The sequence below is a fragment of the Oncorhynchus keta genome, chromosome 27, assembly GCF_023373465.1.
Source record: "Oncorhynchus keta strain PuntledgeMale-10-30-2019 chromosome 27, Oket_V2, whole genome shotgun sequence".
Lineage (NCBI taxonomy): Eukaryota > Metazoa > Chordata > Actinopteri > Salmoniformes > Salmonidae > Oncorhynchus > Oncorhynchus keta.
The window spans coordinates 43,764,973-43,780,513 of record NC_068447.1 but is presented as its reverse complement, the minus strand read 5'-3'; the positions used below and the strand labels follow the sequence as shown (position 1 = coordinate 43,780,513).

Sequence of the window (15,541 nt, the reverse complement as noted above, 5' to 3'; positions counted from 1 at the left end):
TTAGACCAGTTGAGTATCTGAAGCATCAGCGTTTGTGTGTTCGATTTACAGGCTCAAAATGGCCAGAAACTAAGACCTTTCTTTTGAAACGCGTCCGTCTGTTCTCGTTCTGAGAAATGAAGGCTATTCCATGCAAGAGATTGCCAAGAAACTGAAGATCTCGCACAGCGCTGTGTACTACTCCCTTCACAGAACAGCGCAAACATGGCTCTAACCAGAATAGAAAGAGGATTGGGAGGCCCTGGTGCACAACTGAGCAAGAGGAGAGGTACATTAAGCGTGTCTAGTTTGAGAAACAGATGCTTCACAAGTCCTCAACTGGCAGCTTCATTAAATAGTACCCACAAAACACCAGTCTCAACATTAACAGTGAAGAGGCGACTCTGGGATGCTGGCCTTCTAGTTCCTCTGTTCGGTGTCTGTGTTATTTTGCCCATCTTAATCTTTTCTTTTTATTGGCCAGTCTGTGACATGGCTTTTTCTTTGCAACTCTGCATAGAAGGCCAGCATCCCAGAGTTTATGTTATTTTAATGGACAAAAAATGTGCTTTTCTTTCAAAAACAAGGACATTTCTAAGTGACCCCAAACTTTTAAATGGTAGTGTATATAGTTTGTATTTGTTTGTTGTCTTCAGTCAATTGCAAATGTGCTTAGTGTTTTGAAACATGAGCCATTTCGATGATCTGTTCAGATTTTTGTGCTTAGAGTTGTAGCACATACTTGTGAAAATGACACCAAAGTGATAAAGAAAACCTGTATTAAAGCTCTGTCTCCCATCATAACACAACAGTAATCCAGCAGTGTATGTGTGTGTGTATGTGTGTGCGTGTGTATGTGCTCATGCATGCATTGTGTGTGTGTGCACTTGCTCATGTGCGCGGTGGCGTGTGTGTGTGTGTGTGTCTATTTAAGCTGTTTGTGGTTTGAGAAGTTAATTAGGATATCTGAATAATTATGTAATCCCAGAAAGTTCTTGCTAAACTCAACATTCCCTCATCTCAAATCCTTACATCAATTTCAACCTGTATCAAGTTCTGGTCAAATTGACATGAAATGATTTAATAGTTTGTCATTCACATATCTTATCAGGCTTTTATTGTTTGCCTGTTAACTGAGAAGTAACTGTTTATTTCATAGGATACCAATGGTGTATAGGTAATCTAATGTATGATAGGTGATACCAGTGACATGATGTACTATGATTGCCTTACAGTGTCCACAATGTGCTTTTTAAATCTGTATTGTGTACTGTAATATTTTGGAGTGACACCTACATAACATGTTCTAACTCTAGGAGTGATGAGCAGGAGGTTCCCACGAACACTGGACAGGATGAGAGTGTCCTCATAGAGCTGCCTTTGTGCTGCTGCCTTTTCCTAAAGTCTTCAGAAGAGTCCTTGTCTTAACACTGGTCAGTGACTCAGAAAGCGCAGTAAAAAGGTATGTTTGGATTAGTCTGATGTTTTTTAATAATTTATGTATGGTGATGACGTAGACAAATGTCCATCCTATTCTATTATATGGCCACGAAGAGATCTAAGCTCTCTGTTTATCAGATCCACGTGCTCAAATGCTTTGAGTAGCATACGTTCTTATGCCAAATGTTTTGGTTAAGCTATACTAAACAAACCAGCATTCATCTAGTTACAGAGGCTGCTGCCTTAGAGGCCCAATATACAGTTGAAGTCGGAAGTTTACATAAACTTAGATTGGAATCATTAAAACTTGTTTTTCAACCACTCCACAAATTTCTTGTGAACAAACTATAGTTTTGGCAAGTCGGTTAGGACATCTACTTTGTGCATGACACAAGTAATTGTTACAATAATTATTTACAGACAGATTATTTCACTTATTACACTGGATCACAATTCCACAGGGTCAGAAGTTTACATACACTAAGTTGACTGTGCTTTTACACAGCTTGGAAAATTCCAGAAAATGATGTAATGTCTTTAGCAGCTTCTGATAGGCTAATTGACATAATTTGAGTAAATTGGAGGTGTACCTGTGGGTGTATTTCAAGGCCTACCTTCAAACTCAGTGCCTCTTGCTTAACATCATGGGAAAATCAAAAGAAATCAGCCAAGACCTCAGAAAAAATTGTAGACCTCCACAAGTCAGGTTCATCCTTGGGAACAATTTCCAAATGCCTGAAGGTACCACGTTCATCTGTACAAACAATAGTTTGCAAGTGTAAACACCATGGGACCACGCAGCCGTCATACTGCTCAGGAAGGATGAGGTCTCCTAGAGATGAACGTACTTTGGTGCAAATCAAGTGCAAATCAATCCCAGAACAACAGCAAAGGACCTTGTGAAGATGCTGGAGGAAACAGGTACAAAGTATCTATATCCACAGTAAACGAGTCCTATATTGACATAACCTGAAAGGACGCTCAGCAAAGAAGAAGCCACTGCTCCAAAACCGCCATAAAAAAGCTAGCCGATGGTTTGCAACTGCACAAAGATTGTGCTTTTTGGAGAAATGTCCTCTGGTCTGATGAAACAAAAATAAAACTGGCCATAATGACCATTGTTATGTTTGGAGGAAAAAGGGGGAGGTTTGCAAGCCGAGGAACACCATCCCAACCGTGAAGCACGGGGGTGTCAGCATCATGTTGTGGGGGTGCTTTTCTGCAGGAGGGGCTGGTACACTTCACAAAATAGGTGGCATCATGAGGAAATAAAATTATGTGGATCAGACCGGAAGTTAAGCTTGGTCGCAAATGGGTCTTCCAAATGGACAATGACCCCAAGCATACTTCCAAAGTTGTGGCAAAATGGCTTAAGAACAACAAAGTCAAGGTATTGGAATGGCCATAACAAAACACTGACCTCAATGCTATAGAAAATCTCTGGGCAGAACTGAAAAAGCGTGTGTGAGCAAGGAGGCCTTCAAACCTGACCCAGTTTCACCAGCTCTGTCAAGAGGAATGGGCCAAAATTCACCCAACTTATTGTGGGAAGGTTGTGGAAGGCTACCAGAAAAGTTTGTCCCAAGTTAAACAATTTAATGGCAATAATTGAGTGTATGTAAACTTCTGACCCACTGGGAATGTGATGAAAGAAATAAAAGCTATAATAAATCACTCTCTCTACTATTATTCTGACATTTCACATTCTTAAAATAAAGTGGTGATCCTAACTGACCTAAGACAGGAACTTTTTACTAGGATTAAATGGCAGGAACTGTAAATGTATTTGGCTAAGGTCTATGTAAACTTCCGACTTCAGCTGTACAACAGGCAAAATTGGCTGAAAAGACGCCATTACAGCAGGTTTCTGTTTGTAACAACACCCTGGATGGTTCCGACCTTGAATATGTGGACATCTATAAGTACCTAGGTGTCTGGCTAGACAAGGTGTCTGGCTATACTTTACTAGACTGTAAACTCTCCTTACAGACTCATATCAAACATCTCCAATCGAAAACCAAATCTAGAGTCGGCTTTCTATTCCGCAACAAAGCCTCCTTCACTCACGCCGCCAAACTTATCCTAGTAAAACTGACTATCCTACCGATCCTCGACTTCGGCAATGTTATCTACAAAATTGCTTCCAACACTCTACTCAGCAAACTGGATGCAGTTTATCACAGTGCCATCCGTTTTGTCACTAAAGCACCTTATACCACCCACCACTGCGACCTGTATGCTCTAGTCGACTGGCCCTCGCTACATATTCGTCGTCAGACCCACTGGCTCCAGGTCATCTACAAGTCCATGCTAGGTAAAGCTCCGCCTTATCTCAGTTCACTGGTCACGATGGCAACACCCACCCGTAGCATGCGCTCCAGCAGGTGTATCTCACTGATCATCCCTAAAGCCAACACCTCATTTGGCCGCCTTTCGTTCCAGTTCTCTGCTGCCTGTGACTGGAACGAATTGCAAAAATCGCTGAAGTTGGAGACTTTTATCTCCCTCACCAACTTCAAACATCTGTTATCTGAGCAGCTAACCGATCGCTGCAGCTGTACATAGTGTATCGGTAAATAGCCCACCCATTTTTACCTACCTCATCCCCATACTGTTTTTATTTATTTACTTTTCTGCTCTTTTGCACACCAATATCTCTACCTGTACATGACCATCTGATCATTTATCACTCCAGTGTTAATCTGCAAAATTGTAATTATTCTCCTACCTCCTCATGCCTTTTGCACACATTGTATATAGACTCTTTAAAAAACAAAAAAAATTCTACTGTGTTATTGACTTGTTAATTGTTTACTCCATGTGTAACTCTGTCTGTTCACACTGCTATGCTTTATCTTGGCCAGGTCGCAGTTGCAAATGAGAACTTGTTCTCAACTAGCCTACCTGGTTAAATAAAGGTGAAATTAAAAATAAAAAAATAAAAATAAAAAATACATTTAAACCAGTTTTGCCCACTGGGTAGTTGGTACTAATCAATATCTCTCAAACCTTTGACCTCCTCTAGAGAAGGGATTGACAACTTTGATGGGGGTGGGGCCCACAAGAAAATCAGAACCGTTTTAAAGTTAATTTCTTGCAATTCTGCACATTTTGCCATAGGATGGAGGAAAATGTTTGCAGTTTTTAATATGATAACTGATGATCAGTGGGCCCTGACCACCCTGGTCGGTAATTTGACCATGCTTACTTCAAGTTTAGATAGCTGGCCGCTAGACTAACTTGCCAATCTAAAAAGTGTTAGCTGACATGGGCTAATTGAATGACTACTGATGCACAACCAGATGTTTTAATTGCACCTGGTGTGTTCTATTGTTCTAATTCTCAACAGCAAGTTGAGACACCGACTGAGTTTTCCAAACTTTCGACTGGTACAGTATATACAAAAGTATGTGGGAGGGGCAGCACCCTATTCAAATGACACCCTATTCCATATGGGCCCTGGTCAGAAGTTGTGCACTTTAAAGGTAATAGGGTGCCATTTGGGAGCCAGGAAATGTTTTAACTAAAGAAGAGCTCTTTGACTAGAATAGCTGGTGATTGATCATTGTCAAAGTGTGTGTTTAAGATTAACTACATTGCAGTCTGGGCTCGAATTCACAAAGAGTTTTAAAGTAGGAGGGCTGATATACGATCCTATTTCCCTTTTAGATCATAATGAATACAATTATATGAATACTCTGAGACTTTCTGTGAATACGGGTCCTGCACTCCAAATAACTACTAATCACAGTATGTGACCAAGATTAGGAATTCTGCACTTCAAACATGCCAACTGACAGTACAGTACAGTTAGAGAGAAACAGGAAACCATGGGGCTAGCCATAGGTTGCTTCCCAAATGGTGCAATAGGCTACGTACCAAATTGCACCCTATTCCCTACATTGTGCACGACTTTTGATGGGCTCTGGTCAAAAGTAGTGCATTATGTAGGGAATAGGGGTCCATTTTGGATGTAGGTCACACAGCCATATACTGTAGAGAAGAGGAAGAAGTGAAAGTGTTGTAGCGCCACTAAACTGGGTCCTAGTCATAGGGCTGGGCGCTATCGGCAAAAATCCATGATGCAATAACTTTCCTGAATTGATTAACGATAAAATAGAGAAATACGTTTATAACATTAATGTGCACCACAGTTTTTTATTTTATTATCCTTTAAACTACCACTACTAGTTTGATGGTTGTAGCCATCAATTGCCCCATTAACAATCACACATCAAATCAAATCAAAGTTTATTTGTCACATGCGCCGAATACATCAGTGAAATTACAGTGAAATGCTTATTTACAGGCTCTAACCAATAGCGCAAAAAGGGTGTTAGATGAACAATAGGTAAGTAAAGAAATAAAACAACAGTAAAAAGACAGGTTATATACAGTAGCGAGGCTATACAAGTAGTGAGGCTACATACAGACACCGGTTAGTCAGGCTGATTGAGGTAGTATATACATGTAGACATGGTTAAAGTGACATATGCATATATGATGAACAGAGAGCAGCAGTAGTGTAAAAGAGGGGTTGGCAGGTGGGGGGACACTATGCAGATAGACCAGTTAGCCATTTGATTACCTGTTCAGGAGTCTTATGGCTTGGGGGTAAAAACTGTTGAGGAGCCTTTTTGTCCTAGACTTGGCACTCCGGTACCGCTTGCCATGCGGTAGTAGAGAGAACAGTCTATGACTGGGGTGGCTGGAGTCTTTGACAATTTTTAGGGCCTTTCTCCTACACCGCCTGGTGTAGAGGTCCTGAATGGCAGGCAGCTTAGCCCCAGTGATGTACTGGGCCGTACGCACTACCCTCTGTAGTGCCTTGCGGTCAGAGGCCGAGCAATTGCTGAACCAGGCAGTAATGCAACCAGTCAGGATGCTCTCGATGTTGCAGCTGTAGAACCGTTTGAGAAATATATTTAATTTCAAACCTCACATTTCTCTAGTATAGGCTACTTATCGTAATGAACATTATCGTCAAAATGCTTGTGATAAGTGATCCGTATGGTCAGTGTTGATCATTTTCAGTTTATCGTCCCAGTTCTACAGTATCAGATACAGTATTGGTGCTTTTCACCCCATGTTACACAATTAAGATGTGACAATATTCAGCTATGTGTAACAACACAAACACAATACCGTAATTTCTGTATTGTCATCTCTTGGCTCTAGTATAGCTACACCTGTGGGCCAAACAACACAGGAAGTGCTAGCCTCTCCTGTCCTCCCCAAAACAGATTTCAGAACACCCAGAACCAGATAGATTGGGGGGTCGGGCATTATATTGTCTTGTTGCGGACTTGACCCTCTCTATATCCTCACTTTACTCACAGACTTTTACTGCCTTCATGTCTTGTGCTAGCCTCTCCTCCATGTGTTTCAGATTTAGAACACTCAGACCGAAATAGATTGGGGATCAGTCTCACGACTGTCCTGTCTTGTTCTGTACTGTTTATCCTACTGCCATGTATTGTCTGCTCCGGCATGTCTTGCATTTGCACCGCATTTCTTCTGTCGTTCTCACAGCAACTTTTTTGTTGCTTTAATCTGTTGAGGGGTGATGGCATTGCGTTATTAACATAACACTAGATGGACAATGATGAAACATTTTACTTGTCTCAGTCCCTCCACTGTCCTGTTGGGGACTTACTGTATGTTATTTTATTACTGAGTTAGGATAATAACTGACATGTCTGGAAGTGACTGTAAACCCAGTGACTGTTCTGAGGGGTTATACTACAAAGCAGAATCGAGGAGTTGGCCAGCTAACTTTGATAAGCAACAAGAAATAACTATAGCTAAACTTAGATATACAGTATATATATATATTTTTTTTGTTAAATCAATTCGACCATGTCCATTTCAAGCTTATCTTTCAAAAAAAAATGTAAAGAGTACATCCGCGATTCTGATCCTGCTTTGTAGTGTACCCCTCTGGTGTTTTGGTGTTTGTATTGATGCATTGACCCTACATTGACCTCGTGTCAATCTCTAAAAAAAAAATGACCTCTTTATGATGGATTTATATTCACAGATTTATCTCAAATATTCCCTATTCCCTTTGGTTTAAGATGGAATTCAATCAAAGCTTCATTAGCTGCCACATTAACTGTTAATAACACAGCAATGTGGCTTTGAATGAATTGAGCCAAAGGGTTTGGTAAAAAATTGTGCACTATATAGGGAATAGGGTGCTATTTGTGATGCAGCCTGTATGTTTATGGATATATTACATCATTCAATGGCCTTTATTCCTGTCTCTTCCAGCTCTGCTTCACCATGGCACAGTGGACGCAGATGAAACAGCTGATCCCCTATCTGGCCACACAGATCCTCAACGAGCTCTACTCCCCCTCCTTTCCCATGGACGTCAGGTGCTACCTGGCCAACTGGATCGAGGAGCAGAGATGGTATGACGCACACATAAAGCATACATACAGTCTGAATTTTGACAAATAAAAGTGGGAAAGTGGATACAAACACACCCTAAACACACCTCCCTCTCGCTTTCTTTCTTCCCTCCCCAGGGAGGACTTTGAACCAGAGAAGGTAGACCAGGAGCCCCAGGCTCTGACCCTGCTCGATCAGATCATATCCTGCCTACAGAATCTAGCCGGGCAGAACTCCAATGTGGTGGAGAGGATGAGGCTGCAGCGTATCTCCAGGAACATGGTACAGTAGATACACACACACTTATCCTCTCCACCAAACACACACATACACACACACACTTGTAAAAATGGATTTGCATTCAAAATCCTATTTTCCCGAACCCCAACATTTTTTACTGAGTGTTTTATTTTTATTGCCCGGGAAATTAAAATGTGTGGACAGATTCTCTTTCTGTCCAACAATAAGAATCTCAGTCTTATCTTGATTTAGCTGGAGGAAGTTGTGAGCCATCCAAATATTTACAGTCACTTTTAATGAAACTGGGTTCAACTTGATCTCCATCATAACATAATGAGCACAACAGTATTCTTTTTCGCAAAATTGTAAGTCATTTCTATATTTGTATGTTTTGATGGAGGTAATTGATTTGGTGTAAGTTTGTTAATTGTTTTGAACAAGTCCATTCTGTTTGGACAAAGAAAAAGAAAAACTGTAAATCAATACAGTCTTATAATAATAATATATGCCATTTAGCAGACGCTTTTATCCAAAGCGACTTATCCGTGGAGCTAAAATAAATGACACATAAATGTAAAGCAGAGTTTTTTCTCTGCAGTGAAAATCAATGCTGTGCTTTCTGGTAACGCTGCCAAGGTGTAACATTTATAAACTGAACAGTAACGGACCCAAAATCGAACCTTGTGGTAACAAACCAAGGGTAACAAACTCTTGACCAGTTAAATACTTTAGGCCCTGAACAAAATTTAGAGCTGGATCGGAGAGACCAACCCACCTCTCCATTCAGTCCAGAAGGACATCATGGTCAACAGTGTCGAATGCAGCACTTAAATCCAAGAGTACAAGAGAGCTGTTTGTCATCTGTGTTGGCTCTAAGATAATTAACCACTTTAACTAAGGCTGTCTGTGCTGTGGTGGGCACAAAAAAACAGATCTGACTTTTTCAAAAATACAGCTAGCGCTTAAAAAAATCATTTAGCTGTTTACAAATCTATTTCTCCAGAAATGTACTTAAGAATAGAAGGTTGGAGAGTGTCCGAAAATGTATAACAGCTGAAGAATCTAGATTACTTTTCTTCAGACACATAGTAGTTTTTACTGTAGTGGGGAAAGTGACTGTGAACAGGGAGTGATTAACAATAGCTTGCACTTCTTCAGATATTCAATTCTAAACAGTTTTGAAGAAGGTGGTGGGGATAAACCTAACCCTAACCTAGAGGGACCCTCCCTGAGGAAGTTGATGACACTATATCTAAGCAATTTCCTGTCCTAGAGAGGAAATTAATGTTTAGGTTACACCAGCGGATGAAGGCTATTTATACATATTCACAAATTTGTTTGGGAATCTCTACATGGAGCTAATAAACATCAACAAATAGGCCACTGACAGCTGTCAGTGTTGCTAGCTAGCATGCTAACCTTATGTAGCTCGCTAGCTAACTATCTTGCTAACCTAATCTACCTCATGGTTTTGTATAAAGTGGGCATTTCGGATTTGTCACTTCAAGCCCTAATACACTGAGTGTACAAAACATTAGGAACACCTTCCTAATATTTGCCCTCAGAACAGCCTCAATTCTTCAGGGCATGGACTCTGCAAGGTGTCGAAAGCGTTCCACGGGGATGCTGGCCCATGTTGACGCCTATGCGTCCCACAGTTGTGTCAAGTTATCTCGATGTCCTTTGGGTGGTGGTCCATTTTTGACCCGCATGGGAAACTCTGTCTCAAGGCTTAAAAATCATTCTTTAACCTGTCTTCTCCCCTTCATCTACATTTATTAAAGTGGATTTAACAAGTGACATGAATAAGGGATCATAGTTTTTGCCTGGATTCACCTGGTCAGTCTATGTCTATGTCATGGAAAGAGCAGGTGTTCCTAATGTTTTGTACACAGTGTATATCACACTTGAACTAAAACGATACCTAAGTTGACTTCAATTGTTGGCAACATTATGGGTAATCTTCGGCCATCGTCTTTCAGCTCTAAATAGTGGATTTCTACTGGTGTGGGCATTTGACCCTAAACCTTAAACCTAAAAGAGCATATTTACTTTTCAGTATTGTTCTTGTTTTCCTATTTTGTCAGGACATTCTGGTCAAGTCCACACACACACACACACACACACACACACACACACACACACACACACACACACACACACACACACACACACACACACACACACACACACAAACACACACACACACACACACACACACACACACACACACACACACACACACACACACACACACACACACACACACACACACACACACACACACACACTGTGGTGTGTGTAGAGAGAGAAACTGTAGAAGAAGAGAAACTGAAAATACAGGTTTGAAAACATACAGCTCAGTAGCCTAGGTGCCAGTCTGTTTCTACTCTCTTGCCAAGTCCTTATGGAATTGTCATACATGGAGTTAGCAAGATAGCACAAACAGATCTGGGACCAGTCTAACAGTTCTCAGTACTCAGAGGGAACATGTTGTCCTCAGTAATAAGTCATGTTGTCCTCAGTCATCTTATATTGAATCAACTGACCTGACTATGTGGATATGGTCTGGTGTTCTGTCTTCCAGAATATGTTCCGCTCCCAACCTTTCCAGCTGGTACTCACAGTCAGAGATGTCCTGAGGAAGGAGAGAGAGCTGCTCAGTCAGGCGGTAAGTGTAACAGAGCCTTTAGCTCAGCGTGCCAACACAGTCTTGTGGCACAAAGGAGGACCACAGAAACCACAAAAGTTCACTTCCAACACAAAATATGTTTTGGATTGTTAACATGATAAGAAAGCTGCGTGTAAAAATGTTTACTTTTTTACATTTGACTTTTAAAACATTTGAATGTTTAATATGTGGGCATAATAGGTAATACCAGTCCGCCCCCCTCCTCCATAGTTTACCCAAATCCCCTCACTCCACTTCCCCCTGGCCCCAACCCAGCCCAGGACCCCATGGGCCCTGCCCCCACCACCAGACACACCTCTAATACTTTGTCTCCCCCATCCACAGTCTACCCAGTTCCCGGCCCTAGCCCGCTTCTCTCAACCCCCAGCCCAGGATTCCATGGCTGCAGCGCCCCCTACCAGAGACGTGGACCTGCTTGTGCTCAAGGTGCTTGAGATCCAGGACTGCAGACAGCAGATCCACCAGCTGCAGGAGGAGCTCAACTGGGAGAGGCAGAACTATGAGTCCATGCAGGGTGAGAATTACCAAAGACACGTATTACTAAGACGGGGAACAGTTAGCATTTCCCCATAGCAAAACATGTCGCACTTAGCCGCAATGCTAATTCGAGCTGAGCATTTGCATAGCAAATAGTTATGGGAGAAGCGGAACTATGAATCCAATCCGGGGCGTGAGATGGCTGGGGATAAAGAGATTCTCTGGTACTTTGTATACTTTTTAGCCAGTAGTTCTGAAAGTAGCGCTCACGAGCCAAAAGTGGCCCTATTTAGTAGACGTTTTTCATAAAAAAATTGACTTACAGCGTGCATACATTATGTGCACCACGTCATTGTGCATCTTGCTACCTGTCACTTAAATGGCGAGTTTCTGAATCTAATTGGCTGGAACTCTAATTGCTTAGTGGGCTGGTCCGTGTGGGAGGAAATGTAGGGAAAATGGTTCCGCACAGCTTCCAGTAAACAGTCGCTTTTAAATGAGGGATTTTGTGGCTAATTGAGGTAAAACAGTAATTCTGCTCATAGATTATGCATGTATGAACTACACATTGACACATTCAGCTCAAGTTTAAAAAATAGTTGTCGCTAAATTTCCAGAGCATGTCTTTAAGTAATATTTCCCCCTTAGTCATGCATGGACTTTTATGGGATGTGACGTAAAATGAGACTTGGACTTGGGACTTGAACTTGTCCCTTTATGGATTCGTCCCAATATGCCACTCAGCAGACATTTTTATCCAAAAAGACTATATTGAGTCCATACATTTTTTGTCAACTTACCAGTTGAGCCAGTTGGAACCTATACAAATCTGGAAGGAAGCTACAGAATTTAACAAAACATACTTCTTTGATCTGGGTTAAATGTTCTGACAAATTGGCCCCCATATGGCACCCTATTCCTTATATAATGCACTACTGTTGACCAGGGCCCATGGGCTCCATTAAAATGTTGTGCACTATGTATAGGGAATTGGTCAGTTGCCACTTGGAACACAACCTAAATATACTGTATGGATTATTACTCATGCTCAGACTACTTTGTCAGCTACAATACATGTACAGTGGGGCAAAAAAAGTATTTAGTCAGCCACCAATTGTGCAAGTTCTCCCACTTAAAAAGATGAGAGAGGCCTGTAATTTCCATCATAGGTACACTTAAACTATGACAGACAAAATGAGAGACATCCTCTTCTGCAAACCACTGGAAACCAGGACAACAGGAGAGGATATTTTTAAAGTACTGGACAGCTTTGTGACATCAAATGGACTTTGGTGGTCAAGATGTGTTGGTATCTGTGCTGATGGCGAAAAACCCATGACAGGGAGACAGCAGTTCCTCCTGACGCCACTTGGGTACACTGCAGCATCCACCGAGAGGCTCTTGCTGCCAAGGGAATGCCTGACAGCTTGAAAGACGTTTTGGACACTACAGTGTAAATGGTTAACTTAGTTAAAGCAAGGCCCCTGAACTCTCGTGTATTTTCTGCATTATCCAATGATATGGGCAGCAACCATGCAACGCTGTTAGAAAATACAGAAGTCCGCTGCTCATCAAGGGGGAAAGTATTGACACGTTTCTTTTTATTGGGAGATGGGCTTATAGTTTTCTTTACCGACCATAATTTTCACCTGTCTGACCACTTGCATGATGATGAGTTTTTCACATGTCTGGCCTGTGATGTTTTTTCTCACCTGAATCTGAATCTAGGATTACAGGGACTCTCCATAATTATATTCAACTATATTCATCATGCTGTTAAGACACTGATGCCCTTTGCAACCACAGTGGATTCTCGGCCCTCACTAGCATGAAAACTAAATACAGGCACAGACTGTGTGTGGGAAATTATTTAAGACTGAGACTCTCTCCAATACAACCCAAAATTGCAGAGTTATGTGCATCCTTTCAAGCACACGCTTCTTATTAACCTGTGGTGAGTTATTCACAATTTTTGATGAACAAATACGGTTTTATATATAAGATGGCTAAATGAAGAGCAAAATGATTTATTATTATATTATTATGTGTGCCCTTGTCCTATAAGAGCTTTTTGTCACTTCCCACGAGCCAGGTTGTGGCAGAAACCTCACACTCATTCTTATGTTTAATAAATGTATTGTTTAGTGTGTGTGTGGCAGGCTTACAATGATGGCAAAAAATAACATTTGAGAGTGAGCTGACCCTGGTGCTAGAGGGGGTATGCAGCTGGAGGTTGAATGTTTGACTATAAAAAGTTTGGGAACCATTGCTCTAGAGGAACCAGGCTCTGGAGGGGTGGCCAGTCAGTCCCCTTCTGGCTGTGCCAGTGGAAATTATAAGAGTACATGGCCATTAAGGCCAGATCATTCTTCAAGATGTTCAAACATTCATAGATGACCAGCAGGATCAAATAATAATCATAGTGGTTATAGTGGATGCAACAGATCAGCACCTCAGGAGTAAATGTCAGTTGGCTTTTCATAGCCGAGCATGAAAAGGTCAAGACATCCGGTGCTGTAGAGAGAGGGAAAGACAGAGCTTTTGAATATCTCCCAGGATACATAGAGTTCATTGTTGCCTGCTGACTTTAGCAGACATAAAATATAGGAAGAAACTCCCTGTTGCTGAGAGACTGGGAACAGGGAGCTGGGCCAGTATTCATTAAGTGTCTCAGAGTAGGGGTGCTGATCTTGGATCAGGTCCCTCACTGTCCATGGGATCTTATTCTACAAAGCACTCCTGTTCTGAAACACTTTGTGAATACGGGCCAATGACTATATATGATTGGACAAAGCCATTGATCAAGTGACACCATTAATTCCACAATAGTGCATTTAAGCCAAAGGAAGTCAGTTAAGATGGCGTCTCAATGAGACATAACATGCACAGTTGAGCTTCTCCAGGAAGTGAAGTTGCAGGCTAGCTCAGTGCTTCTCCCTCTCATTGAGTAACTCAATTTGAAGAACGACCGGGTTACTGCAGGCTGCCATAAGCAACTCAATTATACTTATAACTTCTTCTGTGCACAATTTTAAAATAATCCGTTCAAGCAATACATCTGGTGTGTTAGACGCAATTATTGGTACCATGATTGTCTTCAATTTTGATTTATTTTTTACACTAAGATTAACCACGAAGATAGTCATTTTTCCATTCGCTATAATGGAGGATTCTGTTTTCTGCTAACAATGCCTGCAGTACCGCGGTCGTCCGTGAACTTCCTTGGCTTCAGTGAGAGGGGGCAGTCATTCTCCCCTGACTTGTACAGCTGCCTCACGCTATAGAAACAGGAGATAGGCTCCCGGCTTATGGGCCTTTCTGGCTCGGACAGGGCTACTTTGACTGCGTTTACACAGCATAGGCAAATTCTGATTTTTTTTTTCACTAATTGGTCTATTGACCAATCAGATCAGCTCTGGAAAATAAATGTTCAATTTAATTGGGTGACAGGCACTCTCCAGCAGACCCAGACCAATGGGATGGACCCCAGCATGTCAGAAGTCACCAAACTCCAGACTAACATCAAACAGCATGAGTACAATGGCCAAGTCATAGCCAAGGTAAGCTATTACATAACACGCACACATACAATTGCTGTTCTCACGTGTGAGCCTGCTATTGTTATGTCTGTCATGAGAGACTATACCTGAAGTTGTCTAAAACATTTTGCGATGGTGTGCCCTTCTGAACATGACCCTGCTACACCTATACTCTAAGTGGATCTCTATGGCCGGAGGGCCGTCTCAACTAGTTTTGTTTGTCTCTCCCTGTATGAACTGTTTGTCTCCCTGAGGTCGGAGTTTCCCAGTACTGTAAACTGTGTTTGCCTTTCTCTGCATAACTCTCTCTCTCTCTGTAAGCTAAACTGTGTGCGTACGTGTGTTCGTGTGTGTGCCTGTTTGCAGAAGCGTGTCCAGCTGCTCCAGGAGGCAGTGTCTAGTCTGGAGAAGTGTCAGTCTCGTCTGATCAACAGGATCAAAGCCTGGAGATGGGAACAGCATCAAGCTACTATTGGACACCCCTTCGATGACAACCTCAGCCCTCTGCAGACGTGGTGAGGCCTGCACGCGTGCGCGCGTGTGTTTGTGTGCGTGCGTGCGTGCGTGCGTGCGTGCGTGCGTGCGTGTGTGTGTGTGTGTGTGTGTGTGTGTGTGTGTGTGTGTGTGTGTGTGTGTGTGTGTGTGTGTGTGTGTGTGTGTGTGTGTGTGTGTGCAGTGGTGGAAAACATATGAATTTGTCATACTTGAGTAAAAGCAAATGCTATACATAAAGTTCCTTATATTAAGCAAACCAGACGACACTTTTCTTTTTTATTTA

At 41.9% G+C, this 15,541-nt stretch overlaps 1 protein-coding gene across 2 annotated transcripts in view; it reads left to right on the top strand.

Moving 5' to 3' along the window:
- The window catches only part of stat6 (signal transducer and activator of transcription 6, interleukin-4 induced), a 50,453-nt gene that overhangs the window by 10,931 nt on the left and 23,981 nt on the right, over nucleotides 1-15,541 (top strand). The window contains exons 2-8 of one of the 2 annotated variants that reach the window (XM_035739338.2): nucleotides 1,296-1,441; nucleotides 7,693-7,835; nucleotides 7,953-8,097; nucleotides 10,643-10,726; nucleotides 11,072-11,261; nucleotides 14,675-14,784; nucleotides 15,130-15,278. In XM_035739338.2, the coding sequence (XP_035595231.2) occupies nucleotides 7,705-7,835; nucleotides 7,953-8,097; nucleotides 10,643-10,726; nucleotides 11,072-11,261; nucleotides 14,675-14,784; nucleotides 15,130-15,278 (809 nt within the window). In that variant the 5' untranslated portion in view covers nucleotides 1,296-1,441; nucleotides 7,693-7,704. The remainder of the gene's footprint in view (nucleotides 1-1,295; nucleotides 1,442-7,692; nucleotides 7,836-7,952; nucleotides 8,098-10,642; nucleotides 10,727-11,071; nucleotides 11,262-14,674; nucleotides 14,785-15,129; nucleotides 15,279-15,541) is intronic. The other variant, XM_035739339.2, reaches the window with a different exon arrangement.